Source organism: Mustela nigripes, chromosome 4 (assembly GCF_022355385.1).
Source record: "Mustela nigripes isolate SB6536 chromosome 4, MUSNIG.SB6536, whole genome shotgun sequence".
NCBI classification, from domain to species: domain Eukaryota; kingdom Metazoa; phylum Chordata; class Mammalia; order Carnivora; family Mustelidae; genus Mustela; species Mustela nigripes.
Genome location: NC_081560.1, coordinates 140,108,301 through 140,131,696, shown reverse-complemented (window position 1 = coordinate 140,131,696; position 23,396 = coordinate 140,108,301). Strand labels below are relative to the sequence as shown.

Here is a 23,396-nt window from a genome sequence, read left to right as displayed (position 1 = left end):
ACTATGAAAGCATCAATATCAGAGGTAAGCAAATCATACCACTTTCTGACAGCGGTATATAAAAGGGGTGCAGAATACTTTTCAGATAAGACTTTTACATTTTCATTAAAGAGAAGCTTACAATGAATGAAATTTTACAAAATTTAAATTTACACTGTCAAACATGCAGGTGAGGAAAGTCTAGAATTGTATTTGGACATCTCAACAATATTGTTTTATATTGCCTGTGGTTGCATTAAAATCTCCAAGAATTTAACAAATCAAAGTATCAAAGAAGTAATGAGAACATTTTCTTGTTGACATAATTTGCAATATCAATTGACATATGAAAGTATGGTTGTTGGTCAGATCTGACAGAATGAGCTCTACACTGACTGTAAAGTGTTAATGTTTACCCTCTGTACGACTTTTAGTTTGTCTTTCATAGAAGTGTTGATATTTGCAAATAATGCTCCCTTTCAATGTTTCTGCACATTTTTCCATGGCTACCATGTAAGGTATTATTAAACCATGGAACAGGGAGAAATCCACTTAAACCTATGTATGGGAAAATTACCTTGAAACAGTAGTAGCCTCCAAATATGTAAACATGCCAGCCATCCCAAAAGGAAAAGAACAAAAAGGGCCTACCAACCAAATGCAGAGGTTGATACTACACATTTATCCATTAAAAAACAAACAAACAAACAAACAAAAAATAGCAAGAAGCAAGGGGAAAAGCTAAGAATCATAGTGTAATGATTGTCAGGAGGCAATCAAGTTATAGGGATTTCACTAGCTGAATGTTCAAAGCCCTGTCTACTCACCTCATCAGGCTCCTCTGATGATGATGGCGTACACAATCACAGTTTAAGCAAGGTGCCACAAACAGTAGTGCTTAGGATTGCACATACACACTCTACTTGTTTTCTGAGCGAAACTCAAGAGCAAAGAGGCTGAAGATTGATAATTGGTCTGCTCAACAGTCAAGGTTTTATTTGCCTTTCCTGGGTAGTGTGTATGAGGCCAGAATGAGAACATACTAAGTGTCACTAACAAGGGGTCTATTTGGGGTGATGTAACTATTAGCCCAGTGGTACATGCTCTTGATACAGTTTTCCAACCCTTTCTATAAGTGATATTCTGATCTGTTACAATTCCAGTTTTCTTTAGTCTAACCTTAGCAGTCTTGCAGGTTACAAACTTACTTTCTATTTATATACAGCACATCAGATTTGCCTATTTCCCAAGATACTTGATTATTTATTGTCTATACTTTAAAACAAGTCCTATGACTTTGGCTCAATCTTATAACCTATCAGTTCACAATATATGAATTCCATCCACCTGTTTTTTTTTTTCTTGTCTTTACAGAAGATTGAATATTTTTAAAATATTTATTACATAAAACACACATAGATACAGAAAATACATATTTCACATGGTATATATGATTAAGAACTATGTAGAATTATAACATGATCTATGAAAACTTAGATGATCACTGAATTTTTACCCTTTGAATAGATATTATCCTATTTCAGAGCTACAGTTCACAGCATTTGGCAGACATTAAGTTAGTGTAGCTCTACTGAGTTGTTAGCTGCTACCTAATACTTGCTTCTTTAATAATGTAGAGTGATTGAAACAATGGAAACCTATAATCCAGAGTGAAGAAGAACTCAAATGGCTAAGAAAGTCCCAAACCAACCAAACGCTAACACAAAACAAAATCCAGTACTTTCCCTGGTAGGCTATATCCCTGTCAACTCCTTTCTGTTGTATTTGCCTACACTTTTTAGATCGCTCTAAGCTCAAACTCAATGTCCTCATTGAACAAGACTACATCAGAATTAGATACAACTAAGACTCTATCACTGTCGTTCACTCTAAGGCTCTATTTTTTCAGATTTTTCTCAAAATTTAGACTGGAGAGCTTAAGTTACCAGTTACTACCTATCAGAATGACAAGCACATAGCAGACACTCAAAAAGTATGCCTTTTAATCTACAAATGAATCATTTTTTCCTATTATTGTCTGCCAAGGAAAATCTGAAAAATCATCTTTTTAAAGGAAAGTACTTCTAATGTACTATTTTTGAAAACTGTGTGGCTATCCTAGACATAAATTATAATTTGGCAATTATGTAGTTGGATCATCAGTCAGATGGAAAGGAAACGCAGTCTCAAAATATTAGGGAAAATGGAAAGCAAAACAAGATGTTCAATTGAGAGCTAGATTGGAATTACTATTTTTAAGTGGATGAGAGCCACAATTCTGGTTGTCCAGTCCATAAATGGGTAAATTTAAGTTTTGTTAAGATGAAGAACATTCAGAAAAATGGCAACAAAAAAAAATTAAAAAAGCCTTCAACCCTAGTGTTTTCCAAGCTTTCTTTTTAAAAGTAGTATAATTTTTATAAACATTATCACATTAATCCTTACAACTTCCAAGATAAGCTTTAACTACCACATTTACAGATGAAAGGCCAAGGAAAGCTGAGTAGATTGTTCATAGCTTCAAGGGCAGTAAAGTGACAAAGCTTAAACACAAACCCAGTTCTAACGCACTCGCAGGGTCCCAAAAATAAGCCCATGCTCTGAAGCTGTTCTGTTGCCTCATTGATTGCTGAATAAGCCAATGAAATCTTTAACCTGAATCGTGCTGGTATCATTGCCTACCGACGAATTTCTAGGATCTATTTTTTTTTTTTTTTAAGAATTTATTTATTTGACAGAGAAAGATCACAAGTAGGCAGAGAGAGAGAGGAGGAAGCTCGGCAGAGAGCTCTGCTCGGCAGAAAGTCCGATGTGGGACTCGATCCCAGGACCCTGAGATCATGACCCGAGCCGAAGGCAGTGGCTTTAACCCATTGAGCCACCCAGGCGCCCTCTAGGATCTATTTTTAAATTTATTTTTTAATTGTGGAAAAACAGACATACATAAAATTTACCTTTTTAATCAGTTTTAAGTGTATAGTGCAGTGGCATTAAGTACATTCACATTGTTGAGAAATGATCACCACTATCCATTCAAGAACAGCTTTTCATCTTATAAAACTGAAACTCTATAATCATTAAGCAGTAACTCTCTCTTCTTGCTAACCCTTGGCAATCACCATTCCACTTTCCATCTCTATGAATCTGACAACCTGAGGTATCTTATATAAGGAGAATCATCAGTACTTAGCCTTTTGTGACTAGGTTATTTCACTAAGCATAATGCCCTCAAGATTCATCTATGTTGTACTATGTGTCACAATTTCCTTCCTTTTATAGCTCTGTGTTTTCTTTTTAGCTATTGTGAATAATGCTCCTATGAAGACGGGTATACAAATATCTCTTCAAGACCCTTCTTCCAATTCTTCTGGGTATGTACTCTATCTTAGTCTGCTCAGGCTGCCATAATGAGATACCACAGACTGGATGGCATAAACAATAGAAATCTATTTCTCACTGTTTTGAAGGCTTGGAAATCCAAGATCCCGGTACAGTCAATTTGGTTCCTGGAGATGACTTTCCTCCTGGCTTGTAATTTTTGATAATTAGATGGGCAGTGATTGCTAAAAACCCAATTAAAAACTGACAAAACAATTCTATAGCAATAAAATACAGTCTAGAGTCACTTTGAATCCATTTCTTTATAACTTTTAAAATATTAACCAACCTGTGCCACTTTCATTGAATTCTGGGTAGAGCCACCAGCATGATATTCGACCTTGAATTTTTTTACAAGTTCATCAAACCTACAAAGAAATCACAGTAGAAAAAAGTTAGCATCTGTCAGTTGTCACAATGAACTTTTCTGATTAGAAGTACATTAAATCACAATTACTAAAATACTTTGAATTACATAATTATGTTGTAAGAATTGAAATATGGGTGAAAAACTTTGCTGAATTTCAATACTTATGAAATTTCTTGCACAAATCTATAATTATAAAAATTTAAAATATATAAGCTGTCCATAAATAACCATTAAACTAAAAAAGGTAAAAATAAAAATTCACAATTATAACTAATGTATATTTTCCCATGTTAAGTGTTCTCTAAATTCCTTACAGATATATATTGTAATAACTTTAAAGTTCTAGATATCATAAAGACAATCAGCTTATAATTTAAAGAACTGGGAAACTACATTGGGTTGTATGATTCTAAGCAAGTTGCTTGGTGACGTGATTTCTGTATCTGCCAAACAAAAGCACGGAGAGAAACGATTTAAAGCTTTGATACTGGGCGCCTGGGTGGCTCAGTGGGTTAAGGCGCTGCCTTCGGCTCAGGTCATGATCTCAGGGTCCTGGGATCGAGTCCCACATTGGGCTCTCTGCTCAGCAGGGAGCCTGCTTCCTCCTCTCTCTCTCTGCTTGCCTCTCTGCCTACTTGTGATCTCTCTCTGTCAAATAAATAAATAAATAAAAATCTTAAAAAAATAGTTTTAAAGCTTTGATACTTCATTATTTTGGCATCTGACAAAAGCTATAGAACTTCTTTCCAGAATAATATGTACGTTCACTACACGTGAAGCTTTCCATTTAACACGATCCATGTACATCCCTCCTACTACACATTTCCAGCCAAAGGACTATGGACAATGATCTGAATAAATCTCTAATTAGGGGGCGCTTATTAATCTGGATCTCAAATCAATACTCCCTACATGTATCTAACGTGTTAGAGTCTGTGGGAGAAATCCAAGGGGCATAAATATGTAATTTAATTTCAAAAGACTAACAAGCTTTTGGAGGGACAAAAAGATGAATACATATGAGAAAATTAGAAAACATTAAATTATTGAATAACAGAATATATGCAATGTAGGTAACAAGTGCTACAGGAGGTTGGTTGAAAAAGAGAGAGATTGGGATATGAGTAGAATATTCAAGGAAAGTTTTAGTCTTGAAAAGTATTTTTAAACCTTTAAAAACTTTAAATATAGAAGTCGATCCTTTCACTGAAATGAAACATTTTGCAGAATCTCAAAATAAAAAAAGACAAATATAGAGATAGCTATATTAGGAATAAGAAAAATGGAGTTATACCCACTCCATACCTCCAACTGCCTTGGAATTCTATCTATAAAACCCTGAGATGCCCATAAACACAATTAGCAAACCTGCACAGAACTCTGACAGCAGGATTTGTATACCACTAATAATACTAATGTAATAATAACAGTAGAGAAGGCAAAGTATATAGGCACATATACAGAGGTGGGTAGTTGCAGTAGGTTAAGGGAAGTTCTCTTCTCCTTTGTCTGACCTAGGTATCACTTAAAGAGAGATACTAGAGATTAGAGGAGAAAGGGAGAGTGACTGGATAAAGTAATCATACAGTGATCAATCGCTATCCCTCCACTTTCAAAAATCAATTCCTCCAAAGGTTTTGAATCATATTTGTAATGAGTTGAATTACAAATGGGTAATGTCCAAAAAGACATCTCCCCCAGAACAAGTGAATGTAACCTTATTTGGAAAAAAAGAGTCTTTGCAGATATAAGATAAGGTTCTTGATAAGAGCATGTCTCCTGTATTACCCAGGCAGGCTCTAAATCCAGTAACACGTCTTCTTATAATAGAAGAATAGACACATAGGAGAAGATCATGTGAAGATGGAGTCAAAGAGTGCGTGATAAGCCGTAAGCCAAAAGCCAAGGAATGCCAAAACCTAGAAGAGGCAAGAAGGATTCTCCCCTAGACTCTTCAGAAGGAACACAGCCATGCCAACCCCCTTAATTCAGATGCCTACCCTCCAGAACTGTGAGAGAATGGATTTTGTTATAAGCTCCCTAGTTTATGCAAGTTACAGCAATACCATCCTTTCTCACTTTCTCAAGAATCTCTTTCCTTAAGTTATAGCCTTCTTTAATCTATCATCAATTTCTCCCTTCAAACAACTACTAATGAAATAGCTATAATATTTTTGGGGGAAATGAGATGGGCCTAAATTTGTTATAGTTACTAAAATCATAATAAACCAACTATAGTATATTACTAAGAACTTAGGAAAGTTTAATGGAATATATAAAATGAAATGTCTATCTTGTAAGGCATACAACATACTGCTCAACAGCAGTCTGACTACACATCAGAATGCAGGTTGTACTACTTCCTGTGTGTTCTTGGCCACATCTATGAATCCTCTGTGTTTCACCTTCCAAAGAGCAAAGTAAACAGGAGCTAAATAGTACCCACCTCATAAACTTGTGGTAAGCATTAAAAAAATTATGATTTGAATAAAATGTTTAAAACAATAACTTTAGGCATGCAATATGTATTCTATAAATGTTAGCTCTGGAATCTAACCCTAAAACCTCAAAGGGTTCTGAGTAACCATAAGTTTTAGGAAAACTGAGCGATAGTTAAATAGTCTTTCCTTTGAATATATCAAGGCGTTTAATATCCTGATACGCACATTAACATTCAAGATGGATATAGTACACATACTTCCTAAGCTTATTTGGCCATGTAATCCTTTTTCTCCAGATCATCTAACAGAATTAATGTTTTTTAAACCAGAATAATCTAGAACCATATTGGTCTAATAAAGTAGCTACTGGCCTCCTCTAGCTATAGCCTGTCAAATGAAAGCTAATAAAATATAATAAAACTTAAAATTCAGTTCATCGGTCACACCAGCCACGTTTCAAGTGCTCAACAGTCATTTGTAAATAGTGGTTATCATACCAGATATGCAAATAAAGAAAATCCCACTCTTACACAAAAGTACTATTGGATGGGCAGGGAGTGTTCAATAACAATCAAGTAAAACAGAATAAAAGTTTTTACTAAAAATAAACAAAAGAGTAAATGTGATCAATTTTAGAGATGAAATGGACCTTTAAGAAGTGGGAAAAGTTGGGGGCTCCTGGCTGGCTCAGTCAGTTGAGCTTGTGACTCCTAATCTCAGGGTCATGGGTTCAAGTCCCACGTTGGGTATAGAGATTCCTCAAAAAAAAAAAGAAAAGAAAAGGAAAACAGAAATGGGAAAAGTTAGGTATAAAGTTTGAGTGGATTGCCAAACAGAGGTCACATATGGCACAATAGTGAATCAAAAGCAGAACCCTAGTATCAAAATTACTTGTTAATTACAAACACACAAAAATCAGTGTATAATTCTCCTCATTCCAGCCAATGAAGAGAGTTTTTTGTAGAAACCTTTGTGTTTGTTAACATTACTTTTGGAATCAGTTCAAGAAGTACAAAAATATCAGGACCTCACATGTCAAGATGGTTGATGAAGCATATGTTTGCTTCCTCTTCCAAGTCTTACTGGATGTCAAAAAACATGTTTTATATATATTTATACATATACATATATACGAACAAATATATAACAGCACCATTAAGCAAGCGGAGGCCACACACAGACCATAAATTTGAGAAATAATAAATCTAGCTTACAGAAAGAAAATATAATAGCATTGACAAAGCAGTGATAGGAGACATAAAAATGAGAGTAATTCCTTTAAATACTACTTGGAATATGGTCCGACCGCTTCTACCTTATCCACAAGAGTAAAATGTTTTTATATGTTCCAATATGTTGTTGTAAAGTCTTTCATATCCTGATAATTATGTAACTTTTTAGCCTACATGACAATTTTTTTCTTTAAAATTTTTTTATAACAGCTTTATTGAGATACAATTCACATACCATACAATTCACTCATTTAAAGTCTACAATCCAATCATTTTAAATATATTCATAATTGTGCAACCATCACCACTATCAATCTTAGAATATATTCATTAACTTATAAAGAAACCCCCATACTTTTAGTTATCAAAACCAAATATCTCCATCTTTAAGTAACTTACTATCTCTGTGTTTTTGTCTATTCTGGACATTTCATATAAATTGAATCAAAAATATGAGTATGATTTTGTTAACCAGATTCTTTCACTGAGAATAACGCCATCTGTGTTCATTCATGCTAGAGCATCTATCAGCACTTTATTTCTTTTTATGGCTGAATAACGCTGTGTTATATGGATATAGCACATTTTTTACATTCACCCATCTCTGGACACATAGGTTGTTTTCATCTTTTGGCTATTATGAATAATACTGTGAGGAACACTCACAGTGTTTTGTGTGGACATACTATTTTCATTTCTCTTGAGCATCTACCTAGGAGTGGAATTGTTGGGTCAGTTTAACTTTAAACTGTTAACTCTAACTGTTTAACTTTCTGAAGAACTGCTGCACTATAGTCCACAACCTGACTACTTTTTCTCAGAGACAATATAGAAAACCTGTCTCCCAACTATATGAAAAAGAAGTTACCAGAAAATAAGTTTCTATAAATTAGCTTAACTACTGATGAAATTTTTACAAATATCAATAGTTGAAAGGATGACCTGAACAATAAAAATGGATGTGGATAAAAAACAAGATGAAAGTAAAAGAACTGAAAACACCCAGGAAAAAAAAAACCCAAATCCGCAGGAAATATAAGAGATGAAAAGTATGAAAGAAAAATTAAGAGGCACAGAGAACGGATCTGGTGGCCCAAGGTCCATTTAAGAAGAATGATAGGAGGGCATCTTCCAGAAGAGAATCAACAGACGTAAATTTGTTAAAGAATGGGACATAACCACATTAAGTAAATTTATAATGATAAACTAAAAACATTAACTGTTAATATTTGTAGCCCCATGGAATGCAGAAGGAGGGAAGTTACATTGTTGACTTTCTTTAGTTTTGTTTTTTATAAATTTCTTAAGGCTATCTAAAATAAATATGTAATTTTAAAAAGTTATAAAGTGAACAACTGTGTAACCTCCGGAACCATTATCACTATTCATACATACATACATACATACATACATAGACAAACAGATAATGATATATGTATGCTTGACCATCTCTGGGCTCTTAATTCTGATTCGTTGATATGTATGTCTACCCTGCACAAACTGCATTTTGTCTTAATTACTATTGTCTTGTAAGTCTTAATGAAAAACAAATACCTTCACTTTGTTCTTCTTCATGAGTGCTTTGAAAATTCTTTAAAAAAAAAAAAAAAAGATTTTATTTATTTATTTAACAGAGATCACAAGTAGGCAGAGAGGCAGGCAGAAAGAGAGAAAGGAGGAGGAAGTAGGCTCCCCACTGAGCAGGAAGCCCAATGCAGGGCTCCATCCAAGGATCCTGGGATCATGACCTGAGCCGAAGGCAGAGGCTTTAACCCACTGAACTACCCAGGTGCCCCTGATTATTCTTGGTCTTTTGTACCTCCATATAAATATGTCAATTTCCAAAAAACAGTTTGCAGAGATTTTGACTAGGAGTGCATTAGAAATAGATAGATAGATAGATATGGCAAAGTGATAACCTTTCCAATATTAAACTGTCTAATCCTTGATCACACTGTACATCACAATACATTTATCTAGGTCTTTTATATTTCTCAATTAGTTTCATAATTTTTGCCAAAAATCTTGCATATCTTTTATTAGAGTCATTATTTCATAATTCCTATGTTTTAGTACTACTGTGATATCTGTTTAAACTTAATTTTTATTTGTTGATGGTATTTAGAAATAGAATTCTTTTTTTCTAAAGACTTATTTATTTTAAAGAAAGAGAGCAAGAGTGGGGGAGGGGGGCAGAGGGGGAAGAGAAACCCAAACAGACTCCGCACTGAGCATGGAGCCTGACATGGGGCTTGATCTCATGACCCTGAGATCAGACATGTGCCAAAACCAAGAGTCGGACACTTAATGAACTATACCAACCAGCAGCCCCAGAAATATAAGTCTTTATATAATAATTTTTATCTATTTAGTGGCTCATATCTCTATTTAATTCCAATAATTAATGTTTTTGCCATATATACATAATAATTTGTGAACAATAACAATTTTTTTTCTCTCCTTTCTTCCCTCCCCCTCTCTTTTTCTTGCCTTAGTTCAGATTCAGGACCTCCAGCATAACACACACAAATAATAGTGGGTAGCATTAGTTATAAGGGGGCAAACTTAGTCTTATTCTAAATTTTGACCTAATAAATTCTAATGAATCCCGATGAAAGGTAGGGTAAATCCATTTCCCAAAGCTATAAGTCTTAGAGAAAAGTGTTTAATTTTTCACTTTATTTTTACTGTATATATGAACTGCTTCTACTAAAGAGTTTTTTTTTTTTTAAATGTTAGACCTATATCTACTGATATTTCCATATATTTCAATTTGGAAATATTAAGTTATCAAAACACACAATATAATCCAATGATGAAAATATACCTGTGTATATTACAAACAAAATCCCCCCATACACACACACACTAATCTGGAAAAGTACAACCAAGGTGTTAACAGTGGTTAGCTCCAAAGTAGGAACCAGTATGGATATTGTAGACATTTATTTTGAGTGTGTAATAAGCATATAAACTGCTTTGCAACAATAATATTTTTTTAATCTACTTCATTTTATAATGGAAGAACATAACAATTTTCCATACAATTATCTAAAAAGAACTATGTATAGAACAAAGCTGAATAAAAAATATACAGCAGAGAAGTGAGTGATTCTGAATGAAAGAAGCAGGGAAAATTTAACATTTGAACTGAATTTGACAGATAAGGGAGAAAAAATATTCAGAACTGAGGGTAAAACAAAAACATGACATATGCTGAGGAACAATTTAAACACAGAATAAAACATAGGCCAAAATCAAAGTAGTAAAAACTGGCAATGAAAATGCAACTCTCTCTGCCAGGCTAATAAATTTAGCATTATTCACTAGGCAAGCACAAATTACTAAAATCTGACTGCTAATAGTGTGAAAGGCAGACTTGTTTTTAAAAATGGTGACAGCACTATTTGGAGGACAATGTAGAATAAGAGAGGCAGACTGTCACCTTTCAAATAGTTCATACCAAAGATGAGCTATTGAGCTAAAAGCACTAGAGAGAAATTAAACTGACAAAGCATTTCTGAGGTTGAAGACATAGCATGTGATAAATAGTTGGAAGTGGAAGATGTGGTAGAGGGATGGCAGTTCTGAGATTTCTAGATTGGATGACCAGGTGGATGATGTTGAGAAAGGAAACACAAGAGAGAAGAAAATTGTACTGAGCAAAGAGAATTCCTACATAGTGATAAACCAGGAAACATTTCTATTTAGGGAAATGATTCCAATGAGGCAAGATTTGTTGCCCTTTATCTCTTGCAGGGAAAGGATACGTAAGTTACATCTTGGTTTTCTCCATAAACTTTTCTAGCCGAAACAAAATTTTCTGTTTGTTTGTGAATGGTCTACCTTATCTGGTCAAAATTGTCAAGGCGGCCAATGGAAAATGCTGGGAAAAGATGAAGGACTGGGTATCTTTAATGAATAAAATAAAAAATTCAGGCTGAAACACTAATGAGCCTCAAAACTCAGAGTATAACTTGATAGGCAAATAATCTAATCAACTGTGTAAAAATCTTAAAAGTTGTTTAGGGATGAAATTGTTTAATAGCTTTACATGTTACGGAAACTTCAACATATTTCCATTATGCGGTGTGTGTGTGTGTGTGTGTGTGTGTGTGTGTGTGTCTGTATTTTTTTAAAAGAGAGGGAGAGGGAGAGAGAGAATTTTAAGCAGGATCCATGTCCAGTGCAGAGCCCAACATAGAGCACAGTCTCACCACCTGATATCATGCCTTGAGCTGAAACCAAGAGTCAGACTCTTTTTTTTTTTTAAGACTTTATTTATTTATTTGATATAGAGAGAGATCACAAGTAGGCAGAGAGGCGGGGGGTAAGGGGGAAGCAGGTTCCCTTCTGAGCAGGGAGCCCAATGCCAGGCTGGATCCCAGGACCCTGAGACCATGATCTGAGCTCAAGGCAGACGCTTAACCCACTGAGCCACCCAGGCGCTCTAAGAGTCAGATTTAAGAGTCTGTCTTAACTGACTGGGCCACCCAGGTGCCCCTCCATTATGTAATTTCTTTCCTGCAGGGGATAAAGTGTGGCAATTTTAGTACCTGATAAATTCATTCTTACTTTCTCCTTTTGGTTACATTTCTTTGTCTGAATGGAATGGGCATATCAAACACTTCAATCAAATGACTGACAAGAGTGAAAGAACAGTAGCTGATCCATTTTCCTACTAGCACTCTATTTGTGGAACCCAAATTAATAAAAATAAACAGCTTTCATAATGTTTAAAAACTTCCTAGAGGAAAAACTGTATTCAGTACTTATCAAACTTCTAGATGACAGATTCCAGATAATGGAAAGAAAAAAAGAATAAAAACAAACTTGATAATATAAAAATATTTAAACTTGATATATTTTCTATATGAAAGCAAAACTGAACAAATAAAAAATTTTAAATATAAAGATGTTTAGCAATATGGAAAATGGTTATATTTACTTATATATTTTTTAAAAAACATTTTAAATATATTTTACATATTTTAGTTTTAATTTATTAGTTCAATTTTTAAATGTTCAATTAGTTCAATTTTTAAATGTTGCAATCAGACAACAAAAGAAATAAAAGGCATTCAAACTGGCAAAGAAGAAGTCAGCCTCTCATTCTTTGCAGATGACATGAAAGTTATGTGGAAAGCCTGAAAGACTCCACCCACAAATTACTAGAACTCATACAACAATTCAGCAATGAGGCCGGATACAAAATCAATGCATAGAAATCAGTTGCTTTTCTATATACTAACAATGTAACTGTAGAAAGAGAAATTAAGGAATCAATTCCATTCACAATAGCAACAAAAACTGTAAGACACCTAGGAATAAAACTAACCAAAGAGGTAAAGGATCTATACTCTAGAAACTACAGAACACTTATGAAAGAAATTGAGAAAGACACTAAAAGATGGAAAAACAGGGCACCTGGGTGGCTCAGTGGGTTAAGCCACTGCCTTCGGCTCAGGTCATGATCTCAGGGTCCTGGGATCGAGTCCCACATCGGGCTCTCTGCTCAGCAGGGAGCCTGCTTCCTTCTCTCTCTCTCTCTGCCTGCCTCTCAGTGTACTTGTAATTTCTCTCTGTCAAATAAATAAATAAAATCTTAAAAAAAAAAAAAAAGATGGAAAAACATTCCATGCTCATGGACTGGAAAAATAAACATTGTTAAAATGTCTACCTTGCCCCAAGCAATTTACACTTTCAATGCCATCCTTATTAAAATGCTACTGGCATTTTTCAGAGTTGGAACAAACAATCCTAAAATTTGTATGGAACCAGAAAAAAAACCCCAAATCACCAAAAGAATGATGAAAAAGAAAAACAAAGCTGTGGGTATCATGTTACCTAACTTCAAGTTACATTACAAAGCTGTGATCACCAAGACAGGCACATAGACCAATGGAACAGAACAGAAACTTCAGAAATGGACCCTCAACTCTATGGTCAACTAATGCTTGACAAATCAGGAAAAAATATTCAATGGAAAAAACACAGTCTCTTCAATAAGTAGTGCTGGGAAATTAGACAGTTACATATAGAAGAATGAAACTGGACTATTCCCTTACATCATACACAAAGATAAACTTAAAATGGATGAAAAACCTCAATGTAAGACAGGAATCCCATCAAAATCCTAAAGGAGAACACAGACAGTAACCTCTTCAACATCAGCCACAGTAACTTCTTTCAAGACCTGTCTCCAAAGGCAAGAGAAGCAAAAGCAAAAATGAACTTCTGGGACTTCATCAAGATAAAAGCCTTCTGCACAGCAAAGGAAATAGTCAACAAAACTAAGAAGCAACCCACAAAATGGGGGGAGATATTTGCAAATGACATTACGGATAAAAGGCTGATATCCAAGATCTATAAAGAACTTCTCAAACTCAACACTCAAAAAAACAAATAACCCAGTCAAAAAATTGGGCAGAAGACATGAACAGACACTTCTCCAAAGAAGACATACAAATGGCTAATAGAAACATGAAAAATGTTCAACATCGCTCAACACCATTAGCCATCAGAGAAATACAAATCAAAACCACAATAAGATACTACCTTAAACCAATTAGAATGGGAAAAATCAACAAAACAGAAAACAACGAATGTTGGCAAGGGTGTGGAGAAAGGGGAACCCTCCTACATTGTTGGTGGGAATGCAAGCTTGTGCAGCCACTCTGGAAAAATTATGGATTCCTCAAGATGTTAAAAATAGAGCTACCCTACAACCCACCAATTGCACTACTAGATATTTACCCCAAAATACAGATGTAGTGAAAAGAAGAGGCACATGTACCCCAATGTTCATAGCACCAAAGTCTACAACAGCCAAAATGTGGAAGGAGCCAAGATGCCTTTTATTTTTTTATTTTATTTATTTATTTATTTTTTTTATTAAGATTTTATTTATTTATTCGACAGAGAGAGATCACAAGTAGGCAGAGAGGAAGGCAGAGAGAGAGGAGGAAGCAGGCTCCCTGCTGAGCAGAGAGCCCGATGCGGGACTCGATCCCAGGACCCTGAGATCATGACCTGAGCCGAAGGCAGCAGCTTAACCCACTGAGCCACCCAGGCGCCCCACCAAGATGCCTTTTAAAAGATGAATGGATAAAGAAGATGTAGAATATATACCCAATGGAATATTACTCAGCCAACAGAAATGATGAATACCCACCATTTGTATCGAAATGGATGGAACTGGAGATTATGTTAAGTGAAGTAAGTCAAATAGAGAAAGACAATTATCATATGGTTTCAACTCATATGTGGAACATAAACAATAGCACAGAGGACCATAGGGAAAGGGAGGGAAATCTGAAGGTGGGGAAATTAGAGAAGGAGACAAACCATAAGACTATGGACCCCGGAAAATAAACTGAGGGTTTCAGAGAGGAGGGAGTAACAGGGTGAAGGGTATTAAGGAGGGCACATGTTATGATATGCACTGGGTGTTACACATAACTAATGAATCATTGAACACTACATCAAAAACTAATGATGTACCATACAGTGGCTAACTGAAGGTAATAATAATTTAAAAAACAATAGTAAGGGATTGTATAAATACATTTGGTAGTTTCCTGAGATCAAGTACTACATGGCCATTACTTGATGTAAAAAAATTAGTATGGAAAACTTTTACAATATACATCTGGGATATTTACACCCAAGGATTAATAGGAATTAACCCTTAGGAAATATAAAATTTTGTTCTTTATGTTTTTCTGTTTGCATCCTATAATAAATGCATATTACTTTTAAAACAAAAAAATTTAAATATCATTTTATGTATTTTAGTATTAATTTAATAAATTAGTTCAATTTTTAAATGTTATTTAAATATTCTCATACAGAAGAGAAATTAAAATGTTAGGCTCAGACAAGTGGACAAATTAACAAAAAACAAAAGAGAAATGATAAATGTTCAAAACAATCAGAGATGCATTTAACACATCCATTATTTTTCTTTAGAAATTAACATAATGACAAGAAGAAAATACATTAACATGCCAACGGCATTCTTAATTTATTTTTTAAAAAATTTTATTAATTTGAGAAAGAGAGAGAGAGTCTGAGCAAAGAGGACAGGGAGAGGGAGTGGGAGAAGCAGGCTTCCCATTGAGTGAGGAGCCTAGTACAGGGCTCAATTCCAGGACCCTGGGATCATGACCTGAACAAAGGCAGACTCTTAACCAACTGAACCACCCAAGTGCCACTGATATTTTTTATATAAGCCTTTTCCTTTTTTTTATTTCCTACAATGCGATCATGTGCTTATATTCATTTTATAATGACAGTATTTTTACTAAAGAAAACTTTACATTACAAATTAATGTCACTGGAATGAATTCGGAATTTCCTTTGGACTAACCTTATGGAAAAAGCAAAAAGCAACATACCACATACACTTAAAGAAGTTTGAATACTTATTCTGACAATGAAAAGGAGAATTTAAATTATAAGTAATGCTTTCACTCTCATATTACATATTATTAAATACTTTATAAACAGTTGATAATTCCTGACAATTAATAAGATAGCTATCTTTGTATCTGTTCTGTTCTTTGAGAAAAAAGTAAAATATAAGGAAGTAGAGAAGCTTTCAAACACTAATATTTGATAGGTAGACAAAGCTATGACTAACACAGTTTTCTGATGCTCAGATTAATATTAAATCCTTTGAGATACAGTACCACCACAGCATGGTACTATACAAAAGAAAAGGTATCAAACGAAATGATCAAATATGGAAATTTAAAGTCTACTAAAAGGCAGTACTGGCTTCTGGTAAAAATAAAATAAATATTGATGATCATAAGCATGCTACCAGCGCAGCACACAGCTTCCAGTTGTGGAAAGTTGGGCAGTAACTAAATGGCTAACTTAAACACAAGCAAAGTAACATAATCTGTCCATTAGAATGAAAGCCCCTTGCATGTACACCCTAACGTTTATAGCAGCAATGTCCACAATAGCCACACTATGGGAAGAGCCTAGATGTCCATCAACAGATGAATAGATAAAGAAGATGTGGTCTATATATACCCAATGGAATATTATGAAGCCATCAAAAAAAACCCACAAAATCTTGCCATTTGCAGTGATGTGGCTGGAACTAGAGGGTACAAATAAGTCAATCAGAGAAAGACAATTGTCTTATGATCTCACTGATATGAGGAATCTGCGAAAGGAGGGAAAAATGAAATAAGATGAGACCAGAGACGGAGACAAACCATAAGAAGCTCTCAACCTCAGGAAACAAATTGAGGGTTGCCAGAGGGAAGGAGGGTGGGAGGGATGCGGTGGCTGGGTGCTGTATACTAGGGAGTGCATTTGGTATGGTGAGTGCTGTGAATTGTGTAAGACTGATAAATCACAAACCTGTACCCCTGAAACAAATAATACATTATGTTAACAAATAAAATTTTTTAAAAAGAATAAAAGCCCCTTTAAGCATTAAAATCAAGGTACAACTATTAATAGAAACAAATGTAGGAAGGTATAATACAAAGAGATTCACCTGGGTGGGGAAGAAGGGAAGGGTTGGCTAAATTAGGACATTGGAGTATGTGCTATGGTGAGCACTTGTGAAATGTGTAAGACTGATGATTCACAGACTGTACCCCTGGGGCAAATAATACATTTTATATTAATAAAAAATAGAAATTAAAAAAAAAAGATTCACATTTTCAAAAGCAGTAGCTGTACTAAGTACAACATGAGCAGAAAATTATGAAAGGTCAGTAACTGAAAATTTTAATGGAACAGAATTAATTGATGCTATACTGAAAAGATAGCACCTAGACTTCACTGCTTGTCATTAAAGTGCCCTGACTGTTTCCTAAGACTTCCAAACAGTTTCCACTTTACAGAGTGAGGAACAAAATGTAACTGATGTTTCAATGCATTTTAAGAGGTAGATTAGTAACAGCATAAACACAAAGTCTAACACAATTAATATACTGAAATAAGCATACTCTGCCTCGAATATCTAGCACTCATGAATAAAGAATACCCAGTATACAAGAGTAAAGAAAATAAGGAGTCTGAAAGGTAAGGATGACACCATTTGTTAGAAGATCATAATGAAACAATGTATATTCACTATACTACAGGAAAATAATCCCAGGACACCTAATTCCGATGACCATGATCCACACACAAAAATCTAAATGAAAAAGTAAAGCCCTACTCTTGCAATCTAAGCATCAAAATTCTCTAGTTCAATTTCAATGCAAGTTTCAAAATCTATCTTCATTCAGTTCTTAAAAGGTTAAGAAATCTCTTTCAAATAATCTCTTTTTTAAAGCCTAAATAAATTACCCCGGCAATACTGTAAGTTGACAGGACAAATGGCAAACAAATAAATGTTAGAAATTTAATAAGAAATTTAGAAATATAAAATTTTTATTTTCTGACATTCCTGGAAACAGTGACTTATTATCAAGCTCTGGTATTTTTTTTTAATGTTACGTAACATTAATTCCTGAAAAGTCTGACAACCTATATTTACTCTAAACAGGTCATAGTGAGTCTAACAAATAAGGGTACCAAAACACTGTTCATAATTTTTTTTAAAGATTTTATTTATTTATTTGAGAGAGAGACAGTGAGAGAGAGCATGAGTGAGGAGAAGGTCAGAGAGTGAAGCAGACTCCCCATGGAGCTGGGAGCCTGATGTGGGACTCGATCCCGGGACTCTGGGATCATGACCTGAGCCGAAGGCAGTCATCCAACCAACTGAGCCACCCAGGCGTCCCAACACTGTTCATAATTTGACTTAAATATGATTGACCTAATGTTTCAAGAATATTGTTATAGACTCTTTTATTTTTTTTTTAAGATTTTATTTATTTATTTGACACAGAGAGAGATCACAAGTAGGGACAGAGGAAGGCAGAGAGGGAGGAAGAAGCAGGCTCCCCGCTGAACAATGAGCCTGATGCAGGGCTCCATCCCAGCACCCTGAGACCAAGACCTGAGCTGAAGGCAGAGGCTTAAGCCACTGAGCCACCCAGGCGCCCCTGTATAGACTTTTTAATATTTATTGTAAGTATTAACATTGAGAAGGATATACTATCTCATCAATATTTTAAGAAACTCTCCAAACTCAACAGTGAGAAAAAAAATCCAGTAAAAATTGGGCAAAAGATTAATAGAAACATTTCCAAAGAAAAGATACAGATGGCAAATTTAGCATAGATTTTAATATCATTAGTCATCAGGGAAAATCCAACTGAAAACCATAAGGAAATACATCTATTAGAATGGCTTAAAAAAAAACTGGCAATATTAAGTGCTGATGAGGATGTGGAGAAACTGAAACTTCCATAAATTGCAGTTGGGAATAAAAGATGACACACCCTCTTTGGAAAACAATTGTTTTAAGAAAACAATTTCTTAGAAAATTAAACCTACAACTACCAGAAAACTAAGATACATGACTGTTTAGAACAGCCTTATTTATAACCACCAAACACTTGAAACAACCCAAATGTTCATCAAGTAGTGAATGAATAAACAAATTATTTTACATCCATGCAAAGTTAAGCAATAAAAACAAAACATAAATTCAAGAACATGCAAAAACATCTCCAACGTATTATGCAATGTAAGAGAAGCCAGACATAAAAGGGCTACATACAGTATGATTCCATTTATTTGACATTCTGGATATGGCATATCTATAGGCAATTAAAGGGGGGAAAAGACTATATTATCTAGAGAAACAAACAAGGAAATTCCAAAAGACTATCTTTCTCTGCATGTACATATGTGCATATCTACCTACTACCTCCACAGAAAGATATACACATGGACGCAAAGAAATACATGTGAAACACACTTGAAACTCAAAACAAGCCTATGAGACAAGTAAGATTCATGCAAACATCCCAATTTTCTAAGACACAGAGTTTTAGTAACTTTTGATTTAGAAATAATTTCAAACTATGGAAAGACTACAGTATAATACAGAGAGCACCTGTATACCTTTCACCAAGATTCCCCAATTTTTAACAGAACATTTATCCCTTCTTCTCTGTTGTTACACAGATATTGTCTTTACAAATCATTTGGGAGTAGGTTATATATATAATGCGCTTTTATTATTTGCAATACCTCAATGAAAACTTCCTAAGAAGATGAAGTTTATATCTGTGAAGTCAAATTTATGGGTTCATATTGCTATCTCCAATTCCAATCCAACACAATTCAAAGCCATTGTCCTCTCTCATTCTTTGTCATTTTTCATTATGTGTCTCTCCTTCTTCTACACTGAGATCCCTTGCTCTTGAGGCCCAGGACATGGTCCAGTACCTACACTGGACAAGTGCCTTCCAGTGCGAAAAAGAGAAATCTAACTGGAATGGATTGGGGATGGTGCAACAGAAAGAGGGCCTTGCTTGATGCTGCTCTGACATGTGCTGGGCCTTTTCTTTTCAGAAGTGATTGTATCTTCTTTTGAACTACATTCTCCACATCTCTTTCTTCTTCTTCACAGTCTCTTAAGCACCCCTACCAAAGTCCTGCTCTCCAAAGAGAAGCAGTAAGAGCCCTACTGGAATATGAGAGGTTTCTTCCTCTGCTTATAAGAAATTTGATTTCTAGTATATTCTATCTCCTAGCAATTCTGAAGGTGCAGGTTGATGTGTGATTCTGTTTGTATCCCTTGTTTTTTCTTTTTTTAAAAATATTATTTTTTTTTTTAGAGACAGAGAATGAGCATGAACAGGAGGGGCAAGAGGAGAATAAGGAATCTGAAGTAGATTCCGTGCTCAATGCAGAACCCAACAGAGGGCTTGATCCCATGACCTTGAGGTCAGACCTGAGCCAAAACCAAGAGCTGGACACTCAACCAACTGAGCCATGCAGACACCCCTGCATGCCCTGTTTTAAGGATGAGGAAATTCAGATCCATTATCCTCCAAGCCCAGTTTAAGTGACTTTTGATGGATTTCTCACAACTGTTAAGTAGCATACTAAGGACTGGGAGATCCATCCAATAATTAAAAAAGCCTTACAATCATATATAATAAAAACAAGAATATTTAGAATAAAACATTTCATGGCCAAAACTGAATGAATTTCTTCTTAATTAAAGGTTATTAATGTTGGCTTAATTATTTTTAAGATGCATACAGAACATGCATTCTATAAAGCCAGAAAAATGAAAGAAAATGAGAATGATGATGAGGGAAAAAAGGAGAGGAGAAATAAAAAAGAAAAAGCTCATTAAATTCTAATGTACCACTTTTTCTAGCTATCTGATATGAAACAAATAAAATGAGAAAGATTTCACGACTAGATCCTGTAACTGAGCACCAATTATTCTTATATGGAAAAAACCATCCTTATAAAAAAGATATAGTAAGCATTATGAACAGGAAAATGTCCACAAAAGCACCCTTTACAATTTCTAGTTCTAACCTAGTGTAACTGCTTCCTACTTTCACAGTAACTAAAGCCTCTTTTTTCTCACTCTTGGGAAAAAAAAAAAAGAGAAGTAAGCATATACCAGGAGATAAAGAAGATCTCACATTGTGTTAACATCACCATACCGCAGAAACAAACATCAACAATTTTGAACGTTTCATAGAGAAAGTAAAAGAAGCAAGTTAAAACCTTTACAGAAAAACTCAAAAAAAATTAACTTTCTTAAGAAAGCATTCACAACTGCGAAGAAGGGTTTTTGATGAAGTTCTTTCTTAAACTTCTCATCTAAACAAATAATAAAATGAAAAAATCAGTAATTCTAAACAGATTACACTTATTAAGACCAAATGTTAATAGAATAATGCAGGGGACAGGGCGAATCCATAGGCAAATTGTAAGACTCAAAGCTTTGAAATCTTTTACCACAAATGTTTAGTAGGGTTGAAAAAATTTGCTTAAATGTCAGTTTGATAAAAGCCAAAAGAACATTTCCCACATGTGTTTATATTTAACCATATTTTTAAAAGATGGAAAAGTAACAGTCATTCAAAACTAAGGTTAAGCTATTAGTTCATAGGAATTGTAATTTAAAGGTATTTCTCCAAACTCTAATTTTATTTTCTTTGATAAGAAAGCACTTTTAAGTATGTATTGCTTAGGTGAATCTTTATTCCATTCTAAAATGTTTAGAGGTTTAATTCTTTTCATTTATAACCCTGAAGATTTTTTTGCATGTAAGGTAATACAAATATATTGTTGAATAGCACTTCATACTTGAGTATAATTACAATAAAATGAATTATTCCTAAATTCAGATGTATATGTGTATTCAGTTTCTGCCCATTATAAAAATAACAAATTTCACTAAACCAATTTATAATTTTCATTAAATAGTAAAACTGTATGACATGTAGTTTTAAACCATACCCAAAAAAAGCCATATGAGAAAAAGAGAAAGAGTACAGGACAGTGGTTCTCAAAATGAAACATGTAGCTTCCTGGTAAACCTAGAGGGCCATCCATATGTCTACAGGCAGTTCCAAAACATAAATTATACTTCTTCCCTCCTTTATTGGTTTGGTTCAGCTGTTATTTCTATCACAGAATCCATGGTTTATTAAAAGGGGGCCTTAGTTTCTCTGATAATAGAAAAATTCTACAAACATGTAACAGATACAAAGAGAAAATATTCATGCAATAATTAATCATTTTTCTCTTATCAAACTTTAAAATATATCACTCATCAGAAACACTCAAACACTTCAATCTCTTATCAAAATATAACATATGGAACTTATGATTCTGAATAGCATATAGCAGGTGACAGCCAGCATTCATAGTGAGAACAACTCAAAAAGTCATATAAATTATAAAATACAAATCATAAATCATTAAAGGTATCAAAAAGCTGTGGAGGGAATCGGATCAAATGAATACATTTCCAAGAAGGTGAGAACTGTTCAGAGTGCAGCCTAGAACTGACAGATGACTGTCCGACCTGCCTGAATTTGTAGTCAGTAGCATGGGGTTATAGAGACAAAATCTGACATTTGGGGAACCTCAAATACACAGCTGGTTTGTCCTATAACAGATCTGCTGAATTCTGAACTGAATGGTAAGTTAAGAAGGTTAACCAAAATCACCTGAAAATCAGAAAGTTCTTCAAGTCTGGCAGGGCTTAAAAAACAAGTACAGGAATAGAGAAAGAAATAAAAACATAACAGGCAAAAAAAAAAAAAAAAAAAAAAAAAAAAAAAAAAAAAAAAAAAAAGAAAAAAAAAAAAAAAAAAAAGAAAAAGAAAAAGAAAAAAAAAAAGAAAGAAATCCCTAGGAGGAATGGAGAATAAAATCTAAATATAACACAGATACTTTTTCCCTGGGGACTGGGAGAGGACATATATCTATAATGCTTCCAACTAGAAGCTGGAAATTCAGACCTTGGGCTTAACAGAACATTGAGATGAGGGTGGAGGGCAAGGGAGTAAAAAAAAAAAATAAGGGGGAGATGGGATTTCAGCCACTATTAGTACTAAAGTGATAAAATTGGAAACTGAGGGTCTAAAAAGGTCTGTTTCCCACTTGAGGTATATGCCAAATGTTCAAGTGGATTAGGCTGAAGAATAAAGAATTAAGCTGGAAATCTCTGAGAGCAGTTCTCGTGCCATGATTCAGAGCTGACGAGGCAAAGACCTAATGGCCTCAATTAAAAGTCTAAGAGGGTCAAGCTCTAGAAACAAAGTCAAACAGGATAGACTGAACATATCAAACCTGAAAATCAACTTTGACCTAGCTTAATCTTTTATTTTATTAAGGCAACCAACCCTCCCATCACTTCGTATCAGCCTCATGGGGAAAAGGGTAAACACTCTGGTAGATGATACAATCTAAAGGACCTACAGCTCTTATATAAATAATAGACAGCTGGTAGTTATGCAAAAAGGTAAAATAATCTGACTACAAACAAAAAGGAAACAGCAAGAGAAAAAGTTTCAGAAATACTATAGACACTGGAAATAATGAAAGGGACTTCCAAATAACCATGATTAATATTTTCAAGGAAAC

General features: G+C 34.5%; 1 protein-coding gene across 3 annotated transcripts in view; it reads right to left on the bottom strand.

Moving 5' to 3' along the window:
* The window catches only part of ADK (adenosine kinase), a 532,452-nt gene that overhangs the window by 348,185 nt on the left and 160,871 nt on the right, over window positions 1–23,396 (bottom strand). For all 3 annotated transcript variants that reach the window (XM_059397858.1, XM_059397861.1, XM_059397859.1), the window contains one exon: window positions 3,647–3,725. In XM_059397858.1, the coding sequence (XP_059253841.1) occupies window positions 3,647–3,725 (79 nt within the window). The remainder of the gene's footprint in view (window positions 1–3,646; window positions 3,726–23,396) is intronic.